Source organism: Vulpes vulpes, chromosome 4 (genome assembly GCF_048418805.1).
Source record: "Vulpes vulpes isolate BD-2025 chromosome 4, VulVul3, whole genome shotgun sequence".
NCBI classification, from domain to species: Eukaryota; Metazoa; Chordata; class Mammalia; order Carnivora; family Canidae; genus Vulpes; species Vulpes vulpes.
The window spans coordinates 99,927,015-99,947,917 of NC_132783.1; the positions used below are offsets into that span (position 1 = coordinate 99,927,015).

The 20,903-nt window shown below is 34.9% G+C and overlaps 1 protein-coding gene across 13 annotated transcripts in view; it reads right to left on the reverse strand.

Annotated features, from left to right (window-relative positions):
* RANBP17 (RAN binding protein 17) overlaps window positions 1-20,903 on the reverse strand; it is a 310,517-nt gene that overhangs the window by 278,134 nt on the left and 11,480 nt on the right. For all 13 annotated transcript variants that reach the window (XR_012001183.1, XR_012001182.1, XM_072756619.1 and 10 more), the window contains 6 exons: window positions 19,270-19,360; window positions 15,486-15,652; window positions 12,016-12,081; window positions 6,140-6,244; window positions 4,433-4,598; window positions 675-748 (listed from right to left, as the gene is read on the reverse strand). Coding sequence is in view for 11 of the 13 variants with exons in the window: in XM_072756619.1 (XP_072612720.1) it covers window positions 675-748; window positions 4,433-4,598; window positions 6,140-6,244; window positions 12,016-12,081; window positions 15,486-15,652; window positions 19,270-19,360 (669 nt within the window). In the remaining 2 variants the exon portion in view is untranslated. The remainder of the gene's footprint in view (window positions 1-674; window positions 749-4,432; window positions 4,599-6,139; window positions 6,245-12,015; window positions 12,082-15,485; window positions 15,653-19,269; window positions 19,361-20,903) is intronic.

Consider the following 20,903-nt stretch of genomic DNA (forward strand, 5'->3'; position numbering starts at 1 on the left):
CAAGATCAGAATTCTCCAACTTTAATTCTAGAAATTAGATATTAAACAGACTTTTTCTCTTTTTTTTTCAATCTGGTCTCTGTTTTAGGTTCCACAAAAGTGGGGTTCATATACTCAAAGTTACTATATAACTAAAGAGTTTTAAGATTTTTTTAAAGCACACAAAAGAATTTAATTCAAAAAGTAAATGAACAACTGGAGAGGTGAACACAAAATCAAATGAGCAAATCCCTTGTGTTTCTCTTTAGAGATACCTGATAGGGGCTGCCTGGCAACCCTAGGACATGAAAGGTTGAAGAAGAGTTAGAGGGTAGGAAAAGGGAAAGCAACAGACGGTTGTGGCCAACTACTGGACAGAGATCCAGAAGAAAGGATGGGGAGTGGGTAGAAAGGAAGGTACAACTAGAGATTGACAGGTTTTCTGGCTCTGGGCAGGAACTAAATCAACAGCTAGAGGTTCTGGGTTCACTCATGAGATGGAATGCACTGGTGATTATAAACAGAATCTGACAAGTAGTTCAAGTAACATTAATCCCAGGAGATGTAAGAAAAAATTGCTTGTAAGAGGTAAATCCAATCAAGAGTATAAATATGACTTTTTACATAAATATATACCACCCTTAGATAAAGATTGCAGGTATCTTTCAATGAAGTAATGAATGATTTTTACTTACTAATTGAGATAGTAGTGGTGGAAGTGTATGATACAAATTGAAGAAAAGATCCAATGTTTCTGGTTCCAGGAGAACTGAAAAAAAAAGGATTTTCTAATACCATTACTTCCATTCAGTGAGCTTAATGTAATATTAAGACATTATCACACAAACAAGAATTCCAAGGCCTCTGCATATGGCCACTCTTACCAGTTAGGTATAATTCCTTTTTAATTCCTAGCTATTTTCTTTTGAAAAATGAATACAGAAATAGAAACGAATTAGCTAAAATATTCCTTATTTCTATGTAGCAGAACTTATTTCTATAGTTCTTACTAGGAGAATCTTCTTACCATTTTCATTTGTATTAAAGTTATTTGAATTGTATAAATATAAAAATTCAAACAGTATCAAAAAGTAAACACTATTAAAAAATGTATAACAAAAAATAGCTGTACCTAACCTCATTCCAAGTACCTTTCAACTCTTATCTACACTTATATACATCATTCCAAATAACATGCTATATGACTATTTTTTTTATTTGTTTTACCTCAAAGATCAAATGAATTCCTGTTATGGTATATGAGATTTTGCTCCTCCCCCCTACGTCCTCTCTCAAAAACCATACACTATTATTTGGGATTAAATCAATTCTAAGTGTTTACATTTATTATGGCTATGTAAGTAATGTTAACAGATGAGCCAAGGAGTACACTATAATACATTTCTAACACTTTCTGGACTTAATTATAGCATCGTTTCTGTGCTTAATTGTATATCTATCTGTCACTAGTTCTTTCCAAACACTCTGACAGATCTGTACAATGTTCTTCATGACATTTTTCACATGATCAATAGCATCAAGTAACCTGTAATTTCCCTTCCTTTCCCCTCCCCAACTCCTAGAGCCTTCAATTTGGGATTGGTTGTTGCTAAGTTTGTTATATAATTATGCCCCTTTTTTATGTCTGTTCATTGTCATTTTGTGTTAAAGCTCCCTTTTCACAAACCCCTTTCCTTCCATGTTCTTGCTTTTTGTTTTCATGTAACTTTCTGAGAGTAAGCACATAAGGGATAAATTCAAAGACGATGTGCATGTCTGAAATTCTACTTTCCACTTGATCATTTCAGTCTGGTTTGAAAATTATTTCCCTTCAGAAGTCTGAGGATACTACTCCATTGTCTTCTAGCTTCCAGTGCTAATGCTGAGAAGGCCAACACTGTTCTTGACCCCAATCCTTTGTAGGTGACTTATTTCTCCTTTCTGGTAGAACTTAGGATATTCTTTTCATTATTTTTACTCTGGAATGATTATGATTATGAAGCTCAGTGTTTATTTTTTTCATTCATTACAATGGGCACTTGATGAGATCTTTCAATTTGAGAATTTAAGTCTCAGTGCTGAGAACTTTCATTGGTGTTGTTTGCAAATTTTCTTGGTTTTTTGTTTTTTTTTTTTTTTTTCCTATCCTCTTTCTCAAACTCCTAGTAGTCAGATGCTGGTCTCCTATTTTCATGCTTTCATATTCTTGTATTTTTTTCTATCAAATCTCTCCTTTCTTTTCTGTTCTACTTTCTGAAACATTTCCTTAATTTTCCCTTCCAACTCTTTTATTAAATGTTTTATTTTGGCAACTGCCTTTTATATTTGGAATGTTCTCTGAACTTTCCTTTTTTTTTTAATTTTCATTTTTTTTTTAACTTTCCTTTTGTTTGTTTTTTTAAGATTTTATTTATTTATTCATGATGGACATAGAGAGAGAGAGAGGTATAAACACAGGCAGAGGGAGAAGCAGGCTCCATGCCAGCAGCCGGACGCGGGACTCGATCCGGGGACTCCAGGATCATGCCCTGGGCCAAAGGCAGGTGCTAACCGGCTGAGCTACCCAGGGATCCCCTGAACTTTCCTTTTTAAAACAATTGCTATTCCAGGTCACCTGTGGCTCAGTTGGCTAAGCGTCCGACTCTTGATTTTGGCCCAGGTCATGATCGCAGGGTTGCAAGAATGAGTCCCACTTTGGGCTCCACACTCAGTGGGGAGTCGGCTTAGCTTTTCTCTTCTCTCTTTCCCTCTGCCCCTCCCTGCCATGTTCTCACACATGTGCTTGCTCTCTCTCTAAAATAAATAAATAAATCTTAAAAAAAAAAAAAAGGCAATATCCTATTCTTGTTTCAGAAATGTGTTATCTCCCTGAGGACATTAACTATACTTTTTTTGACATTTACTTCTGTGGAGGCCGAGAAAATTAAGACCATTCCACTTTAAGTTCAGCGTTACCACAAGTACAGCCATCCCAGGCCCCTGTGAATAAGAGCTGAACTTTACCTTACTTCAGTTACAGGAAGAAAACAGCTTACAGCTAAACGTCCTAGAAAGCCCCATATTAGAATAAAAACAGAGCCCAAGCCAAGGGCAGGAAGCCCCTATTAGAATAAGAACAGAGCTCAATGCCCCTGAAGGCCCCATATCAAAATGTAAACAGAACTTGAGGAATTGCTCCACCCCTTCTGGATGTCCCCTAGACCAGTCCTTAAAACCCAGCTGTAACCCACTTCGGGGTCCAAGTCCCTGCTCCGCTGTGTCGGGTATACTTGGACCCAAGCTCGAGCTTGTAAATAAACCCTCGTGTGTTTGCATCGGTGTCGGCTCCTTGGTGGTTTCTCGGATTCGCAATCTTGGGCACAACACTTCAACTCTTTACTTTGTCTGTTTCTATAAAATCTCCCTTTAAAAAATACTTTTTAGGATAATTATAGGTGCATACAGAGTCACAAGAAATAATACAATGAGACGTCAAGCACCCTTTACTCGGTTTCCTCTAATAATCAATTCTTGCAAAAACTACAATATCACAGTCAGGAAAGGGCAGTGAAAAAAAAAAAAAAAGGAAAGGGCAGTGATATAATCCATCAATCTTACTGATATTTCCCATTTTTACACATACTCATGTGTATGTACTGGTGTGTGTCTGTGTGTGTTTATGTGTAGCCTTTGCAATTTTTATTACATTTCTTGGTTCATGTATTCATCATGATACTAAAAATACTAAGCCCCTTTTAATTTGTTTTAATCTCTGATTTCCATGTTAGCTTTCACAAAATCTGTGGTGTTTTTCTACTAGTTTTGATATCCTTGAATATCCAGTTTAATTTCTCGGGAGAAAAAAGGTCTGGTCTTGGGAAGTGTGAGGTACACACAGGGAAGAAACGAGAAAAGGCACAGGTGGCAGTTGCACCTCTGGCAGTGGAGAAGACTCTAGGGACTTTGTGCAGAATACATACTTTTTACCAAGCCCTGTCAGCCCTATTCCTCACCTCTGATTTCAGGAATACCCTAGTACCATCATCTTTCTGAAATGTGTGAGAGTAAATCGGCTTGCTTTTTTTCTTGGTATCCTTCTCTGTAAGAAAATAAATTGCAACTTCGCTTTGCTATGTCACTTACTCTAATTAATTCTCTTTTTCCAACTTTGAAAAGTATTTTTTCCTTGCCCGTGTTATATCGTCTCCCACTGTTTATCTGCAAGTTTCAAAACAGAACTCTTCATTTGCCCTCCCAAACCTGTTATCCCCTTAACTCTAGAGCTATTTATCCTATTTTCCAATATCAAAATATGGAAGCGCCTATGATATGAATTAAGGAATACAGATTTCAATACTGGGCATTAGCAACTACCTTCTTTACAAATCTTTTTGAATTTTTTGATACATATGGCAACTGTATTTAATTCTGTTCTTTTACTCTGACCATCCCTCACACTCAACTTTCTTCTTACTTGTTCTCCAGGTTGTTGGAATCTGGACTGTGCAAAGATCATCTGCAGATTCATCTGCTGAACTGCCAATGAAGTCAAAGTTAAGGCAGTTGAGGACCAGTTTCAAGACCTGCATTACTAGATTTTGTTGACCTTGATCCTGAAGATTTAAAGGTTTGGCCAACACCTGAAAAAAGTTGAAAGTCAAACAACACATGGAATATGTCAATAAACAAATTTTCACTTCACTGATTTAAATTTTTCTTCAATGCCAAATTAGAACTAGGAAGAAAAGTTTGCATAGTTATGTTGTATATTTTAGGAAAAGTTGCAAAATCACTTTTGACAAAAATCTACAATAAATTATTTCAAGTTATATTTTCTAAAGTGAGAATAAGACCTTTTACACTTAACTGCAAATTGTAGGTCATCTTCTAAAGTTATATAAAAAGTAACTTTAGGACAAATACTTTACTCAGCACAAATCTCTGGGATTCATTAGCTCAAAGGCTGCTTAGAACAAGCTGAAAATACAATATTCTTCAAGTGGGGAAACTTTATGTATAAATGATTCATATTCAGCTAACAAAGGTTGTCAGAGCTGTCTGAATGAAGAAGGACACTCACAAGCTTTTGGAGAACAATCCTGACTGCACCCTGCCTCTACCCGCCACACCTCCCACCCGAGCAAAATGTCCTTTCTGACACAACCAGAATATATTATTATCTCCTAAAGACACATTGTGAAGTATCTATGGAGGAAGTGATAATGAAGTTTGGGATTCTGCTTTAAGAATAACACAAAAAGAAAATTGTTAGAAAAGTACCAAGATGAAACAAGACTGGTCATGAACTGTTACTGCTTTAACTGATTGATATGTCCAAGGGAGTTCATTATTACTCCTCCACATTCCTTTTGTATATGATAAAATTTTCCACACAAAAAGAAAATTTTAAAAATAATAGAGAATCTTTCAGTCTGGTCTATTGTGGCAGTTATCCTATTACTAACTATACCATAGAACTGAAATAATTAGAAACTGGTATTTAGTGGAACCTACTTTAGGAAATGCTATACTAAGCCAAATAAAAAGCTTGAATAGTATGACGGAATCCCTATACTACAAGCAAACACAATACAATTATGAATTGTACTATCCCCAATGTTCAACAGAGCACTAAGGAGCAAATTTCCCAAAGAAATTATTACCATTAACCATCTTGGTTCCTCTATAAATAAATATTGATAACTGATGAATTAGGAAAACTTAGAGTCATTTCATTGTTCATCTGCATCCCATAAAATATAGGCAACTAAAATAAAGAAAAAAAGTCTCAGCTTCTATAATAAATAATCTACAATGTAGGAAAGCAATGAAATTACTACCTAAAGACGAGTTACTAAATTCCCTTTGTATTTTGTTTTCTTATATCCCTGGTAAATAAAAGTGAATTTTTTGGAACCTCTCACAGATTTGTGGAAATCTACTGTACTTAAATTAAGATAACTCTTCAAAAGGGTCCAAGTCCCTGCTCCACTGTGTCGGGTACACTTGGACCCAGGCTCGAGCTTGTAAATAAACCCTCATGTGTTTGCAAAAAAAAAAAAAACAAAACTCTTCAAAAGGCAGAATGGGGGCTGGAGAAGAGGGACTCATTTGAAATTCTTTTGAAACTTAAAATTTCCTAAATACTCTAAGTAGGATATTGAATGATTAAATAACTTACCTCTTTTAGAAGAGAGCATGCTAGCACTAAAATGTCTTTGAGAGAAGTGTCGCGAAATGAGGTAGCTATTTTCCTGTGTTTTGCTGAAGGTCTAGAATAATCAACCTAAAGAGAACAAGATGAATTTATTTAAGCAGACTTACAAATAGCAAAGCAAAAATTTACTAAGGAAAGGAATGGAAATAATGATTAAAGAAGTATCAAATAGAGAGTTGAGAGCTTTTGAAAATCTCCTGGGATAAATGCCTTGCTTACTGTTACTCTAAGAGTTAATGGCAGACCCGCAGGCAGGATCCCTGGATTGTTTCAATTCATTGGTATTTCTAACCATACCAATTCCAAAATTAAAAACCAGAATTGATCATACTTTCAGAGGCAATATAAACATAGATTATAAAATAATAGATGGATCCTAGACTATCAACTCCTGAACCATGTACCATTTCACATTAGACAAGTAACAACTTCCCTTTCCTCAGATTTCACCTGTAAAATGAGAATCTCTTAAGATAATCTTCAAATTCTAACTTTCTGTGAATCAGTTAATAATCAATTACAGAAAAACTCTTCATAAAAAAGTAATATTTCTATATGTACCAGAAATGCCACTGGTTCAAATATCCTTGGTGTTTTAAAAAGAAAGGCAGAAATTATAAGTAACCTGAAATCTTATTACATAAAGAATAGTACATTCCCTCTGAATATTAATGCTAAATAATTTTTTTTAATTTTTTTTTTAATTTTTATTTATTTATGATAGTCACAGAGAGAGAGAGAGAGAGAGGCAGAGACACAGGCAGAGGGAGAAGCAGGCTCCATGTACCGGGAGCCCAATGTGGGATTCGATCCCGGGTCTCCAGGATCGCGCCCCGGGCCAAAGGCAAGCGCCAAACCACTGTGCCACCCAGGGATCCCCAAAGCTAAATAATTTTTAAGAATACATTCACAAATAGTTCTTGAGCCTCTAATCTAAAATATGATATGGTCAAAACTACACTATTAATGCCATTAATACTTCCATTTATCAATAGCAAACAGTAAACGAAGCTGAAGTCTGATACCCAAATGACTATCAACACTGTGGGCTACAGTCACCATCGCATTCTTTTTGCTATTTGGAAGAAGAAAATAAACTGTTTTCTTTGCTAATGCTTATAGATTTAAAAAAAGCAGTGAGCTCAAAATTGATTATCTGATACTTTCTATGCTCTATCATATAATTTAGACTATACTTAAATGTCAGATTTACTTATAGAAATATGAAACATAACAGAAATGACTACAGAAAGCAGTTACTGGAATCTATAACCAGTATGTAGGATTCAAATTAGCATTTCCAGCACTCTTCCCTTCTTTTATTTTTAATTTTTCTTTAAAAATGTTTTCTTTTAATTTTATTTATTCATGAGAAACACAAAGAGAGAGGCAGAAACAGGCAGAGGGAGAAGCAGGCCCCACGCCTGGGATGTGGGACTCGATCCCAGGACCCTGGGATCACGTCCTGAGCCAAAAGCAGACGTTCAACCTCTGAGCCACCCAGGCATCCCTCTTCCCTTCTTTTAAAGCAAACTTCCGTCTGTCTCTCTGATATTTCCCTCAATATATTAAAAAAAAACCTTTTCCTTAATACAAATTAATAATAGCATACAGTATATTACAAACGTGATTTATGAAGTACTCTTCACATATTATTTCGATTATTCTCTTTTTACACAGGAAAATTAAAGTTTATAGGCACACACTATCTTAGACCAATCTCTCATTACTACCATATCTATAATATGAACAGAAGAACCTCCTATGGGGGCACTTGTACAACTAGGCCCTACGCTGCTAGTAACTTATCTAATTTTAGTTAAGATCCTGGAAAGTGCCATTCCCACTTTACAGACAGTAAGTCTGTAAGTTTAAAGATATTCAGAAGTTTGTACAAAGTAGTAAGCAATAGAACTTAAATACAAATCCAGGTCTTTTTTTTTTAATTTATTTTTTATTGGTGTTCAATTTGCCAACAAATAGAGTAATACTCAGTGCTCATCCCATCAAGTGCCCCCCTCAGTGCCCGCCACCCAGTCACCCCTACTCCCCCCATCCACCTCCCTCCCCTTCCACCACCCCTAGTTCGTTTCACAGAGTTAGGAGTCTCTCATGTTCTGTCTCCCTTTCTGATATTTCCCACTCATCTTTTCTCCTTTCCCCTTTATTGCCTTTCACTATTTTTTATATTCCCCAAATGAATGAGACCATATAATGTTTGTCCTTCTCCGATTGACTTATTTCACTCAGCATAATACCCTCCAGTTCTATCCACGTCGAAGCAAATGGTGGGCATTTGTCGTTTCTAATGGCTGAGTAATATTCCATTGTATACATAAACCACCTCTTCTTTATCCATTCATCTTTCAATGGACAACGAAGCTCCTTCCACAGTTTGGCTATCGTGGACATTGCTGCTAATAAACATCGGGGTGCAGGTGTCCCGGCGTTTCACTGCATCTGTATCTTTGGGGTAAATCCCCAGCGGTGCAATTGCTGGGTCATAGGGCAGATCTATTTTTAACTCTTTGAGGAACCTCCACACAGTTTTCCAGAGTGGCCGCACCAGTTCACATTCCCACCAACAGTGCAGGAGGGTTCCCCTTTCTCCACATCCTCTCCAACATTTGTGGTTTCCTGCCTTGTTAATTTTCCCCATTCTCACTGGTGTGAGGTGGTATCTCATCATGGTTTTGACAAATCCAGGTCTTATTTCAGTTATCTTCAAGGCCTACATACTTACTTAACTTGGACTTCTCACTGATATCCAGTCTTTTAAGAGGGACTATGTATGTATTGTCTACTATATATTTATACCTCTATAATGTAGGTAAAGGGTATTTTACTTCTTGATGACTATATATTGAATATCCTTTAGAAACAGTAAAATAATAGGTTTGGCTTTGAAAAAAACAAGATAGCATACAATCCTCTTTTAGGAAACCTCAAGTTTAGATGTTTTTCTTTAAAAAAATACATCTTGTTATTGATATTATATGAATTTACCTGGCTCACATTTAACAATGATAGTGTTTGATTTTCATCATGCACTGTAGATCTATCTCCTTGCTGCCTGGTTCAGAAGTACTTAGTAAACACTTGTTGAAACTATAAATGCCATAAAATTAGACTAAGTAAAATGTGTCCACAAAGGCCATGTATTTTTTTTTACCATACAAAACCAAAATCAAACTTCAGACCTTGAAGCTTTATTCAAAAGGCACTTGGTGATATATAAGCCTAGAATATCTCGTGTCAGAAAGTAAGAAAAATATTCAGACTAGTGAGTGTCAAATGGACAGAGAAGCTAGCTTGAAAAGGTTCCTACTGGTCAAATCTTGCAAATGTGAGCATCAAAATATAATGTTAGTAACAAATTATAACCTATTAAATAAAAGAGGAAGCCAGGAATCCATGCTGATAAATAAGTGAATAAACTGAAAGCCTAATGAGGAATGGGTCTTTTCAGTCTTAAATACTTATTATTTACAAAGGAGAAAAAATAAATCTACAATTAGAGAAGCCTGGTAGAGCCCATCTTCATCAAGTAACCAAAGTAAACATCATTAGTAATGTAACAAATCAAATCACGTTCTTCCTGACTGGAAACAGTGAGAAGATCACAGTATCATTTCTTTAATTTTTTTTTTAAATTTTTATTTATTTATGATAGTCACAGAGAGAGAGAGAGGCAGAGACACAGGCAGAGGGAGAAGCAGGCTCCATGCACCAGGAGCCCGATGTGGGATTCGATCCCGGGTCTCCAGGATCGCGCCCCGGGCCAAAGGCAAGCGCCAAACCACTGCGCCACCCAGGGATCCCCCACAGTATCATTTCTGTGACACTCCTAACCAATATGCATAATCTGAATCTAATAACAAAGAAACATCAGACAATCCCAAATTGAGAGACATTTTGCAAAACAGGCCTGTAATTTTTATTTTTTTAAGATTATAGTCTTATTTTTTTTTTAATTTTTTTATTTATTTATGATAGTCACACACACACACAGAGAGAGAGAGAGAGAGAGAGGCAGAGACACAGGCAGAGGGAGAAGCAGGCTCCACGCACCAGGAGCCCGACATGGGATTCGATCCCGGGTCTCCAGGATCGCGCCCTGGGCCAAAGGCAGGCGCTAAACCGCTGCGCCACCCAGGGATCCCAACAGGCATGTAATTTTTATAAATGTCAAGGTCATGAAAAGTGAGGGAAAGACTGAGGAATTTTTCTAGATAGATGGAGACTAATAAGACATGTCAAATAAATGAGATGCACAATTCTAAGCTGGTTCCTTCCTGGGACAAATGGTGAACTCAAATAGAATATGAGAGTAATAGTAATAGAATATGAGAACTCAAATAGAATATGCCACTGTTAGCTTTCTGATTGTAATGGTTGTATTAGAGTTACACAGGAGAATGTCCTTGTATGTAGGACATACACAAAAATATTCAGGGATCATGCTGGAAACTTAGTATCAAATGGTTGAGAAAAAAACTTTTTTTGTATTGTACTCAGGAATCTTATGTAAATTTGACACAGCTAATTCAAAGAAAAACTTGGTTGCTCTTTGAATCACATTTTTATTAGAATACCATGTCACCTAGACCTGTCTCGATAATAATCTAAAGATAGCAAACCCTTATTACCAGAGCAATTTGTACTCCTGTTAGGCTTTTATAAAACAAGAAATGAAAAAAAAAATGCTGGTTTTAAGATTAGCAAAAAGCTGATGGTTGTATAAACTAGATGATGGATACATGGGGTTGTTGTACTATTCTCTACATTTTTATGAGATAAAATTTTCATACTAAAATTATTTTTAAATATATTTTTTAAAAGAAAGCCACAGTTCTTTAGATGTATTTATAGACCCTAATAGGATTAGCCAAAGTCCTTGTCATTATATACCTGCTAACACAGTAACTCTGTTCCAGGTACTATTGTTATTAGCCCCAGAGATACATACATACATGCATACTGGCATACAGCCATAAGTGAAAAATCTTTATATACTCTGGGGCAGAGGCGTCTATGATAAATTAAGAGATCACTTTAAATTTAAGATATCCATCCAATAAAACTAGAAATATTTTCTAATTCCTGACTGAACAAAGATGAAAATAGTTATTTTGGGTGATTTTTTTATGCAAAGGAACTATACTGACACTCCAAAGGGAGTTGACAAGTAGTCCTGGGTATGCAAGCTCTTCATATTTATACACACAGACAGACTACTTAACATGACAATAGTTTTAAAATATAGACCCTACCTTTAGTCCCCTTTATTTTAACATTATCTCATAGAGGACCCAATTTCTGTTTTTGTGCTGTTTAGAACTATGATAAGTACAAAAGTGAGCAGAAACAGGTGACAATGTGCTCAGCTACTGAGCTCATAAAGGCACTGTTGAGGGGAAACTCTCCTTGTACAGAGTGAAAATCCATGCTAGCAAGTGGCCAAGTGCCAAGTGGCCTGTTCTTTGAGGAGTCCTGCTGTGTAGCTGTTATTGAAAATTCATCCGCCAAACTCTTTTATTTGTAAGCAAATAAAGATTTGTTTCTCTTCATATCATTTATTTCTTATGGTTAGTATATGACTATACAGAGAGGATAAAAGGACAATTCACCAACTGTCTGAGCAATGACCATGTCTAATTCTCTTCCTTGTAGCACTTTACACTGTTGCTGTTACTTTCAATAATAAATGTTCCAATACTCAATTATCCCACAATAACAAAAGATTTGATTATTCAGAGTTTCATGCCACACAAACATTTTATATGAAAGAATCAGCATTACTCAGCAAACTTCATGTCACTATTAGATGGAAGGCTTACCAAGTTCATTTCCTGAGTCAACTCGGAAAGGATTATTACTCCTATTATGCAGTGCTCCACAGTACCCTATGGAGAAAACAACCAAGTATACCCTAAGTACAGACATATTATCAGTTCTTAATGTGTAAACAAATAATTAAACACTGAAACATCACATTTTTCTCAATAATGTATCTACTAAAATATGTACAAAAATCATTAGAAGGTCTACAAAAATGATTTCAAGTTCATTTTTTTAAAGGATAAATTTAGGTACACACAGAGTTGAGTGGGCAAAAAAGCTCACCTTAGAACTGAATACTCTACAAAATGTTTATAGCACCTAGGACTTACATTCAACCCAACCCTAAAATACAAGGGTTTAACTTTTCATAAGACTCTGCATAAGAATGAACCAAAAAAAATGCCTTTTAGTTCTATAAATTTGCTTGAAGGCTACTGAGATAGCTGCACTCAATAAAGAGCTTAAGAACTAATCTAAATCTATCAATCTAGTAACAGATAAGATCACTTAGGCCCTTCTAATATTATTTAACAGTGCTTTGTGTATACATTTATTATGGTATCTAAAATGAAGGCATCTAAAATGCCCAATGCACTGGGGTAAATAAGTACATGACTATCAATATGGTACACAGTTTCATAGCCTCATAAGATGATAGATAATGTTTTTAATTTAATCAGCTTCCAATTTAATCTCAAAAACTTCCTTCAAATCAAAATTCAAATTTTTATATGCACCATTACTTACAAATTACCCTGCTGCAAAATCACACTAGAAGTGTAAAAATTAAAGATGTGACATCCAGGAGTGCCTGGGTGGCTCAGTCAGTTGAATGATGGACTCCATTTCAGCTCAGGTCATGATCTCAGGGTCTTAAGATTGAGCCCCACATCAGCCTCAGAGCTCAGTACAGTCTGACTGAGATTCTTTCTCTTCTCCCTCTGCTCCTCCCCCTCCCATGCATTTCTTTAAAAAAAAAAAAAGTCTAATTGAATTTAAGTAAATAAAAAATAAAAATAAAAAATAAAAAAGTAACATCCAATTATAGTATAATCATAAAAAAGCATTAATACAGACTACACATTTTTCAAGTCTTAATTTTATAGTCAGTCATTCTTCTATTTATTATCTCAGGATAAAAAAAATAAACAAAAGACATGGGCCATAATTTTGACATTTTAATTCTTTACGGTCCTTCACAACTATCTCAACAGTTTGAACTAAGCTACAGATTTCCTGTTCTTTTTTTTTTTTTTTTTAAGATTTATTTATTCATGAAAGACAGAGAGAGACAGACAGACAGAGGGAGAAGCGGGCTCCATGCAGGGAGCCTGATGTGGGACTCAATCCTGGGATCACGCCCCAGGCTGAAGGCAGGCACTAAACTACTGAGCCACCCAGGGACCATGGCTGGTCATCTACAAACTCACTGCTAATCTGAGAACGGTTGGTACTGGTTCATGATGAGACAGAAAGAGTTTGCACAAGATTATAAAACAGCTAAATCCCTACTAAGTACACTCCTTAGTTTAGCTGGCATTTTTTTCATAGCAAGTCTTCCTCAGTGAAGGAAGCACCACGTTGATTTACATTTGTTCTTTATCTTGTTGTGAATTAGCAATTTGACTAGCACTGTCATAAAGAACAGGAGGCTCTCCTGGGTATGTATATAGAAAGGAAGCTCATAAATGTTTGTAGTATGGCAGCAATAAGACTGCAATAACAGAGAAAAGAAGATGTACAAAACTTCAAGCAATTAAAGATTTTAGCAAATTTAAAATAATTTTTAGTACAAAAATCACAGAAGCTGCTAATACCCAAAGGAACCATGTGGTACTACTATATTTGAGTACTTAAAGTCAGTCGCCTTTCACATGATTCAAAGTTAGGTTAAGTCAAACCAGAAAGCAAGTGCTTTTTTTGTGATACGCTGATAAAGCTTGAAGACAAAACATTTTCTGTTTCTTCTGGTTTTCCAAAATTGACAAAAACACACTAAAAGCTCAACTTTAAGTTCAACTTACCAGCCATTGGAAAGAGAGCTTGAGAAATGTTAGACAACACAAATGACTTCATTCCATTGTTTCCGACCTTAATTTTATTTAAAAAAAAAACTCTGAGGTCTATTCTTGCCTACTATACTAATGATTCTTGGTAAGCTGTGTGTGATCTTAGAAAATAACAAGAAAGGGTTGCTATTTTGTTAGGCAAAATTATGAGTACAACCCTGGAGTGAGAAATTCATTTGTCTCTGAATAAACTCCCACCACCCCAGGGCTGCAATCCTCAGGGCTAAAAATACATTCATTCCTGTGAAATTTTAGATGATCAAAGATTTATTAACCAGGGTTTTAACAATCTGAATAAAAAAGAAGCAACATAGTTTAGTGTTTCGTATTCTGAGGTTTCTAGAATTGCACTGCATGGTAGAGTTACATCTTACACAGGGATTTATTGCCTAAGAAATAAAATCTCAGAAAGTCCAAATTGCCTCTAATTGCCAATAAAACAATACTGAACCATCTCTCAACCCAAACTGCTGGTTTTTGCTCAAGAACTGTAACAGATCACTGCTTCTGCAGCAGAGCACCAGCTAAAGTCCTTTTCTTGCAATTAGGGATAATGTTTATATGAAAAAATATGTATCTTTAAATATCTGAATCACACTGAGTAAGGCAGGATGGTCACCCTGAGAGGCATGCAGAGACTGGAAATGACAGATCTAGGTCGGCCACATCACACTCCCAGACATGTACTACTCTGTGGAATGGCAAGTGGAATCATCAGCACAATTTATACGACTGTCCTCTTGCTTATTTTTCTTTTTCTTATTTTTTGCAGGTCAAATATGTAAATTTGTGTAGGTTAAATGCACATATGCCATAACTTGAAACATTTAGGTTAAAAATAGAGAAATTAGCATAGTCAATATAGTCTAATGCAAAAATTAAATATATGTATCTTTTAAGTTAGAAAACTTGAAGTGCTTGCTCTATGCTTTACTGGGTCACTGTGCAGTTACACAATTTACCTAACTTTCCTAAGCCTCAGTTTTCTCATTTGCAAATGAGATCCACTTCACAGAGATATTACGAGCATTACATCACATAATACATGAAAAATATTATATCCATTTTGTTTATATGTAGCACATAGCCAACCATGTTATAAAGGACAGAACATGTTTTTTTAAGTTTTCTAATTTTTGTGTATTTTCTAATTTTCTGATGTTTCTTAACATTCTAATTTTCATTTCTCTGGTTTGGAACTTTTATAATGGCATGATCCTCATTTATTGGCAATAAAAAATAAAGGATCCAGAGGATAAACAATATATCATAATTAATATGATACTGGTAGCCACAGAATAACTCATATGGCTTTAAGAAAAAAGTTTTATAAATCAAAAAAACAAAACAAAATAACCAACTAGTGATGTTCTAATAATGTAATAATGCCTTCTTACCTGAAGGAACTTCTTCACATCAGCAATAATTTCTCTGAAGACAAACTGGTCTTTCTGAACCTCAAACCATCCCAATTTAGTGATTTTAGCAATGACTTGAATTAGAGCTTGGATAACAAAGGGTGCCAGCTCGGGTTGTGATGCCACATAATTAAGAATGTAGTTTCCTATAAGAAAATATTCTGTGATCATTTGAACTTTTCAGTAACATACTGTGAATCATGTTAAGAAAAATAGCTGGTAATGACACATTCTTTGACAAAAAGTTAATTCCATTCTCCAAAATGGTCATTTCTACCATAAGGCTATTGTGAAAAGGGAAATTTGCTCCAATTTAAATTTAATATTAGGGAGAATTTGAGTCTAATGAGAATGTCACTTTTGTTTTTGCATGATTTCATGTAGAAAAAACTGCCAGGTGAATAAAGAAAACTGCAACCAGGCCAAATGAAGTAAACTATACACAAAATGCATACACTTCAAACATCTAGTAGCTATTTCAGTTCATCTCATGTGTTATCAGCCCCATGCATCCTTATCTGGTTTTATACCTTTCTATTCTATTTCTGATCACCTTCCACCACTTCATTATAACTCACGAGTCCATATCCAAAAACAAAATTCAGATCTTCTTCAAGATAAAATATTTATTTTACCATTTAAGTATTTAACCATTTAAAACATGTAAATCTCTACTAAACCTTATATTAGATTTCTTTTTTCTAATGTGTCACTGACAAAGTACCTGAGTTTTATTTCCATATCCCATTTCTCTCATGAGTCTTGCAAAACAATGCATAACACAAAAAAAAGCACAGATTTTCCTAGAATTAGGATAAGCCTGATAAAGGTTTCTCCAATGGATTATGGTAATAAGGATATCCTAAGCTTCATTACCTATGTTTTATTTCAATAATGAAGCTTAAGAAGATGACACTGCTTCTAGAATATAAAAGAAAATCTGGTTTATTTACTTCAATTATTTTTACTATCTTGAAATATTTTAACCTGGAGGGGATGTGGAAAATTTGTAGGTGGGTAATGATAACCACAAGGAGGATAATCTCAAAATAATAACACAACTAAATAGGAAATAAACCAAGTTTCACATTTAAGCTAGGTACCAATAAATAAACCTTCCCAGACTGCCCAAGTTAAGACATTGACTAATGAGTTATTATCTAAGGCAGAAAAAAACTTAATAGACTATATTTTTATTATTTCAGCTGAATACTTTACATAAAATACTGTTATGTTTTTTTTACATGAGTTCTAATATTTGTCCAGTTTACTAAGTGTCTGATAACGACCAAGTAAAACAATACCCGTCTCATCATCACCAGCCCAAGATAACAGAGAAAAGCCATACCAAGAAGAAAATGCAATACTCAAAAAAAAAAAAAAAAAAAAAAAAAAGAAAATGCAATACTCAAGAAGACACACAGGAGAATAAAATAAAACAGGTAAAAAAACCTCTCACATAGACGTTCAAAAAAAGTTGGAAAGCTCTGCATGATCAAGAGAATGAGAAGACAAGCCACAGAATGGGAGAAAAATCTTTGCAAAAGACTTATCTGATAAAAGACTGCTATCTAAAAATACACAAAAGCTCTTAAAACTCAACAGTAAGAAAACCACCTGATTTAAAAATGAGCAAAAGACTTAGACACATCATCACAGAAAATATACAGACAGTAAACTGAAGTATGAAAAGATGTTCAGTCACAGTCATATGTCATTAGGGAACTGCAAATTAAAACAGTGTGATACTACTATACACCTACTAGGACACCCCAAATCCAAAACACTGAAAACACCAAATGTTTTAGCAAGAATGTGGAGCAACAGTAACTCTCATTCTTTGCAGATGGGACTGCAAAATGGTACAGCCACTTTGGAAGACAGTATTATGATTTTTTTACAAAATTAAACACTCTTAATATACAATCTAACAATCACTCTCTTTAGTAGTTACCCAAATGAGATGAACTTGTGTCCACATAAAAACCTGCTTTAAGCTATATTCATAATTGCCAAAACTTGGAAGCAATCAAGTAAGTGAACAAATAAACTGTAGTACATCCAGACAATGGCATATCATTTAGTGCTAAGAAGAAATGAACTACCAAGCAATGAAGAGACATGAGAGAAGGTTAAACACATATTACTAAGTAAAAGAAACCAATCTGAAAAGGCTACACATTGTAGGATTCCAACTACCTCACATTCTGGAAAAAGCGAAACTCTCCAACAGTAAAAAGATCAGTGGATGTCAGGGGTTAAAGGGGAGGGAGGAATGAATAGGTGGCACAGAGAGGATTTTTTTCTGAGGCAGTGAAACTATTCCGTAGAATATTATAATGGGGGATATATTTCATTACACATTTATGCAAACCCACAGAATGCACAACACCAAGAGTGAACCCTAATGTAAACTATGGACTTTGGGTAATGATCATGTGTCAATGTAGGTTCCTCAATTATAACTAAGTACTTCTGGTGCAAGACACTAAAAATGGAGGAGGCTCTATGTGTGTGGGGGACAGAGGATATAAGAACTCAACTCTCTGCATAATTTTAAAACTGCTCTAAAAAAATAAAACCTAAAGTGATTGTGTGTGTGTGTGTGTGTGTGTGTGTGTATAAAAGTAAGTCAAGAAAATAATGTTTTATGAGTTAGGTTTATAATGTTTGAACACTAATTTTTAAAACTGTAAATTTGTTTTGCTTTCTTAATCACCCAAGTCCATGAACACATAGATAAATCCTCCTCCAGGCTTTCCATAGTGCCTATGGTTCTGATAGGATACTTAAAAGAAGTATCAAATACATGAGACAAATGACATGTCATTGTATAATTTGATCCTTCAAAAATTGGGCTTCAGATCCAACATACATATACATTTTAATTTTTCTTATACACGAACACAAATAATGTGAACTGTGAGGCTAGAGAGCACCAAAGAATCAACTGTCCATTTCTACCATAAATAAAGATAACTGAAAATTTATTTTCCCATAACTCAATTATTAGACTTCTGCCCATTTGAAAAGCAAATACACACAAACACAAAATCTTAAAATGCATTACTTCCAAAAAATATACTACTTCATAGAATCAGTTCTCCAACTACACTAAGCTCCAAATACTATTCTTCCATATACCCATTATCTTCCTAGTAAGTAGGAACCTGCTTTTGATTTGACATGCATCCCAAATGATTTTGTGTGGCATCCTGAGAAATAAATGGAGAATTGACTTCTTTTCTATCATTCAGTTGCATATGAAGTTAAAACAATGACTAAGAACAAAAACTCCACACAAATTGTGTGGATTTGAATCACAGCTCTCCTCCTTCCGAGCTATGTGATCTTGAGTACATAACAAATCCTATCAAATCTAGTTTCCTCATTTATAAAATGAGGATAAGACTGCCCACTTTATAAGTGCAGTAGATATAATGAGATAGTACAAATCTTATCACAGTCCACACAATAAAATGCTAGTTATTATTTATCATTCAGCTAAACAAATTCTTTTTTATTACACATTGTTGTGTAACACATAACTTCATCACTAGATGGGTAAAGCAGACTTGACAACTCATCTTCAAAAATTAACAGAATTTTAAATAACTTGCATACCTGTTAACAGCTTAACATATCTAAAAGGAAAAAAAAATATTTGAAAGTGCAATGTTAAATAATGTAACATTGTGTGTCAACTATACTTCAATGAAAAAATAAAATACAATTTTATAAAAAGCATAATAAAACCACTTACTGATATCTACCCTCTGTTCAACTGGCAAAGGACTGACTCGGCTAACAAGTTTTGAAAGACATGTTGCTGCAAGGAGCTGAGCATAGGATGTCTGCAAAGAACAATAAATTTCATATATTATTATCACAAATGAAATTAGAATCATCAAAACACTATGACAGAAACTTTTCCTAAGCAAATATGGAAATGTTTCTGGTTTTTCAAACTGGCAGATTTACAATGAATAAAGTATATACACAAATATACGCATATATGTACACAATCTCTCCTAAGGGTTCAGTGGTTGAGGAAGGTGTAGGTCACTTTTTCAAACAGCAGCAAATAATTGACAGAAAAAAAATTATCTTGAGCAAGTTCAAATAAAATACTCTTACATGTCTACACAGTCCTGTATGTTCTGGCCTCTGATTATCTCTTCAAATTCACCTGGTTCTATTCTTCACTATCCTGTGACCATCACAGCCATCTTTGTCCCTTTCAATGCCTTTTCCATCCTGACTTCCCTACTCCTTCAGATCCACGTCTTAGACTATCGTATTCTCTTTGGCTTCCAATTGTTTTTTTTTTTTTTTTTTTTTCAATTGTTTTAATAGTATACTCAATCTTTCAAAATTTGGTTCAGTTCTTCACTATACCTCTAGCAGTTTCTTGTAAAGACAGTCCTTTCTTTTCTCTTGACTAGATGTCAGAAACTAAGGCCCATGGATCAAATCCTTTCTGTTTTTGCAAGGTCCAAGGGGTATCAGTGGTTTTTACTATTTAAACAGTTGGGGGAAAAAATTAGTATTTTGTGACATGTGAAAAATATATGAAATCCAAACGTCAGTGTCCATAAATAAACCTAGAACATAGCCATGCTCATTCATTTATATATGGTCTATGGCTGCTTTCACCATGACAGCAGAGCTGAATAGTTGAGACAGACTGTATGCAACACTCATTGCCTCATACTGCTGCTCAATGCATTATAAATTGCAATAAAATAGTTATAATTCCACAGCATCTCGAGTACCATGGGTATCACCATGACATGTACCTTCGATTATTACCAGGGCATAATCATCATGTCAAAACAAGATGAATGCAGATTTCAAATATCTCACTTTTAAGACACAGTAGAGTTTGAATTATTTTGTTACTGAATGAGATAGGGCAATGTGCTCTTTATGAAATGGCACTATAGCTGTCCTAAAAGATTATATGTTGACAATATCAGACTAAGTATTCATGACAATGTTCCTAACCCACAGGAATCAAGAGTCAGAAAAAATAGAAAATTAGAACAGAGTATCTCATCACAGTGGAATTTCCTCACAAAAATAAAATGGGATGGAAACCAAAGTTCTGAAGTCACTCATTTGTTAGCCAAGCAAGGAAAGTTGTTTACCAATGAAGAATTAATTAAATCACCACTACTTTATTGTAGTAGCAAAGTTATGTATGCAGAGAAAATAAACCCCAAACTACTAGCCTTTCAGTGAGAACAATGCTCAAATAGTTGAAGACATGGGAGCAACTTCAAAAGTCAATTTCAAACAAGGTAAATGATTTGGAAGTTCTCTTTAATTTCTGATGAGCTGACAGATGTTGCTAATTCTGTTCATTCTGTTATCAACACTATCCATTTATTCCAG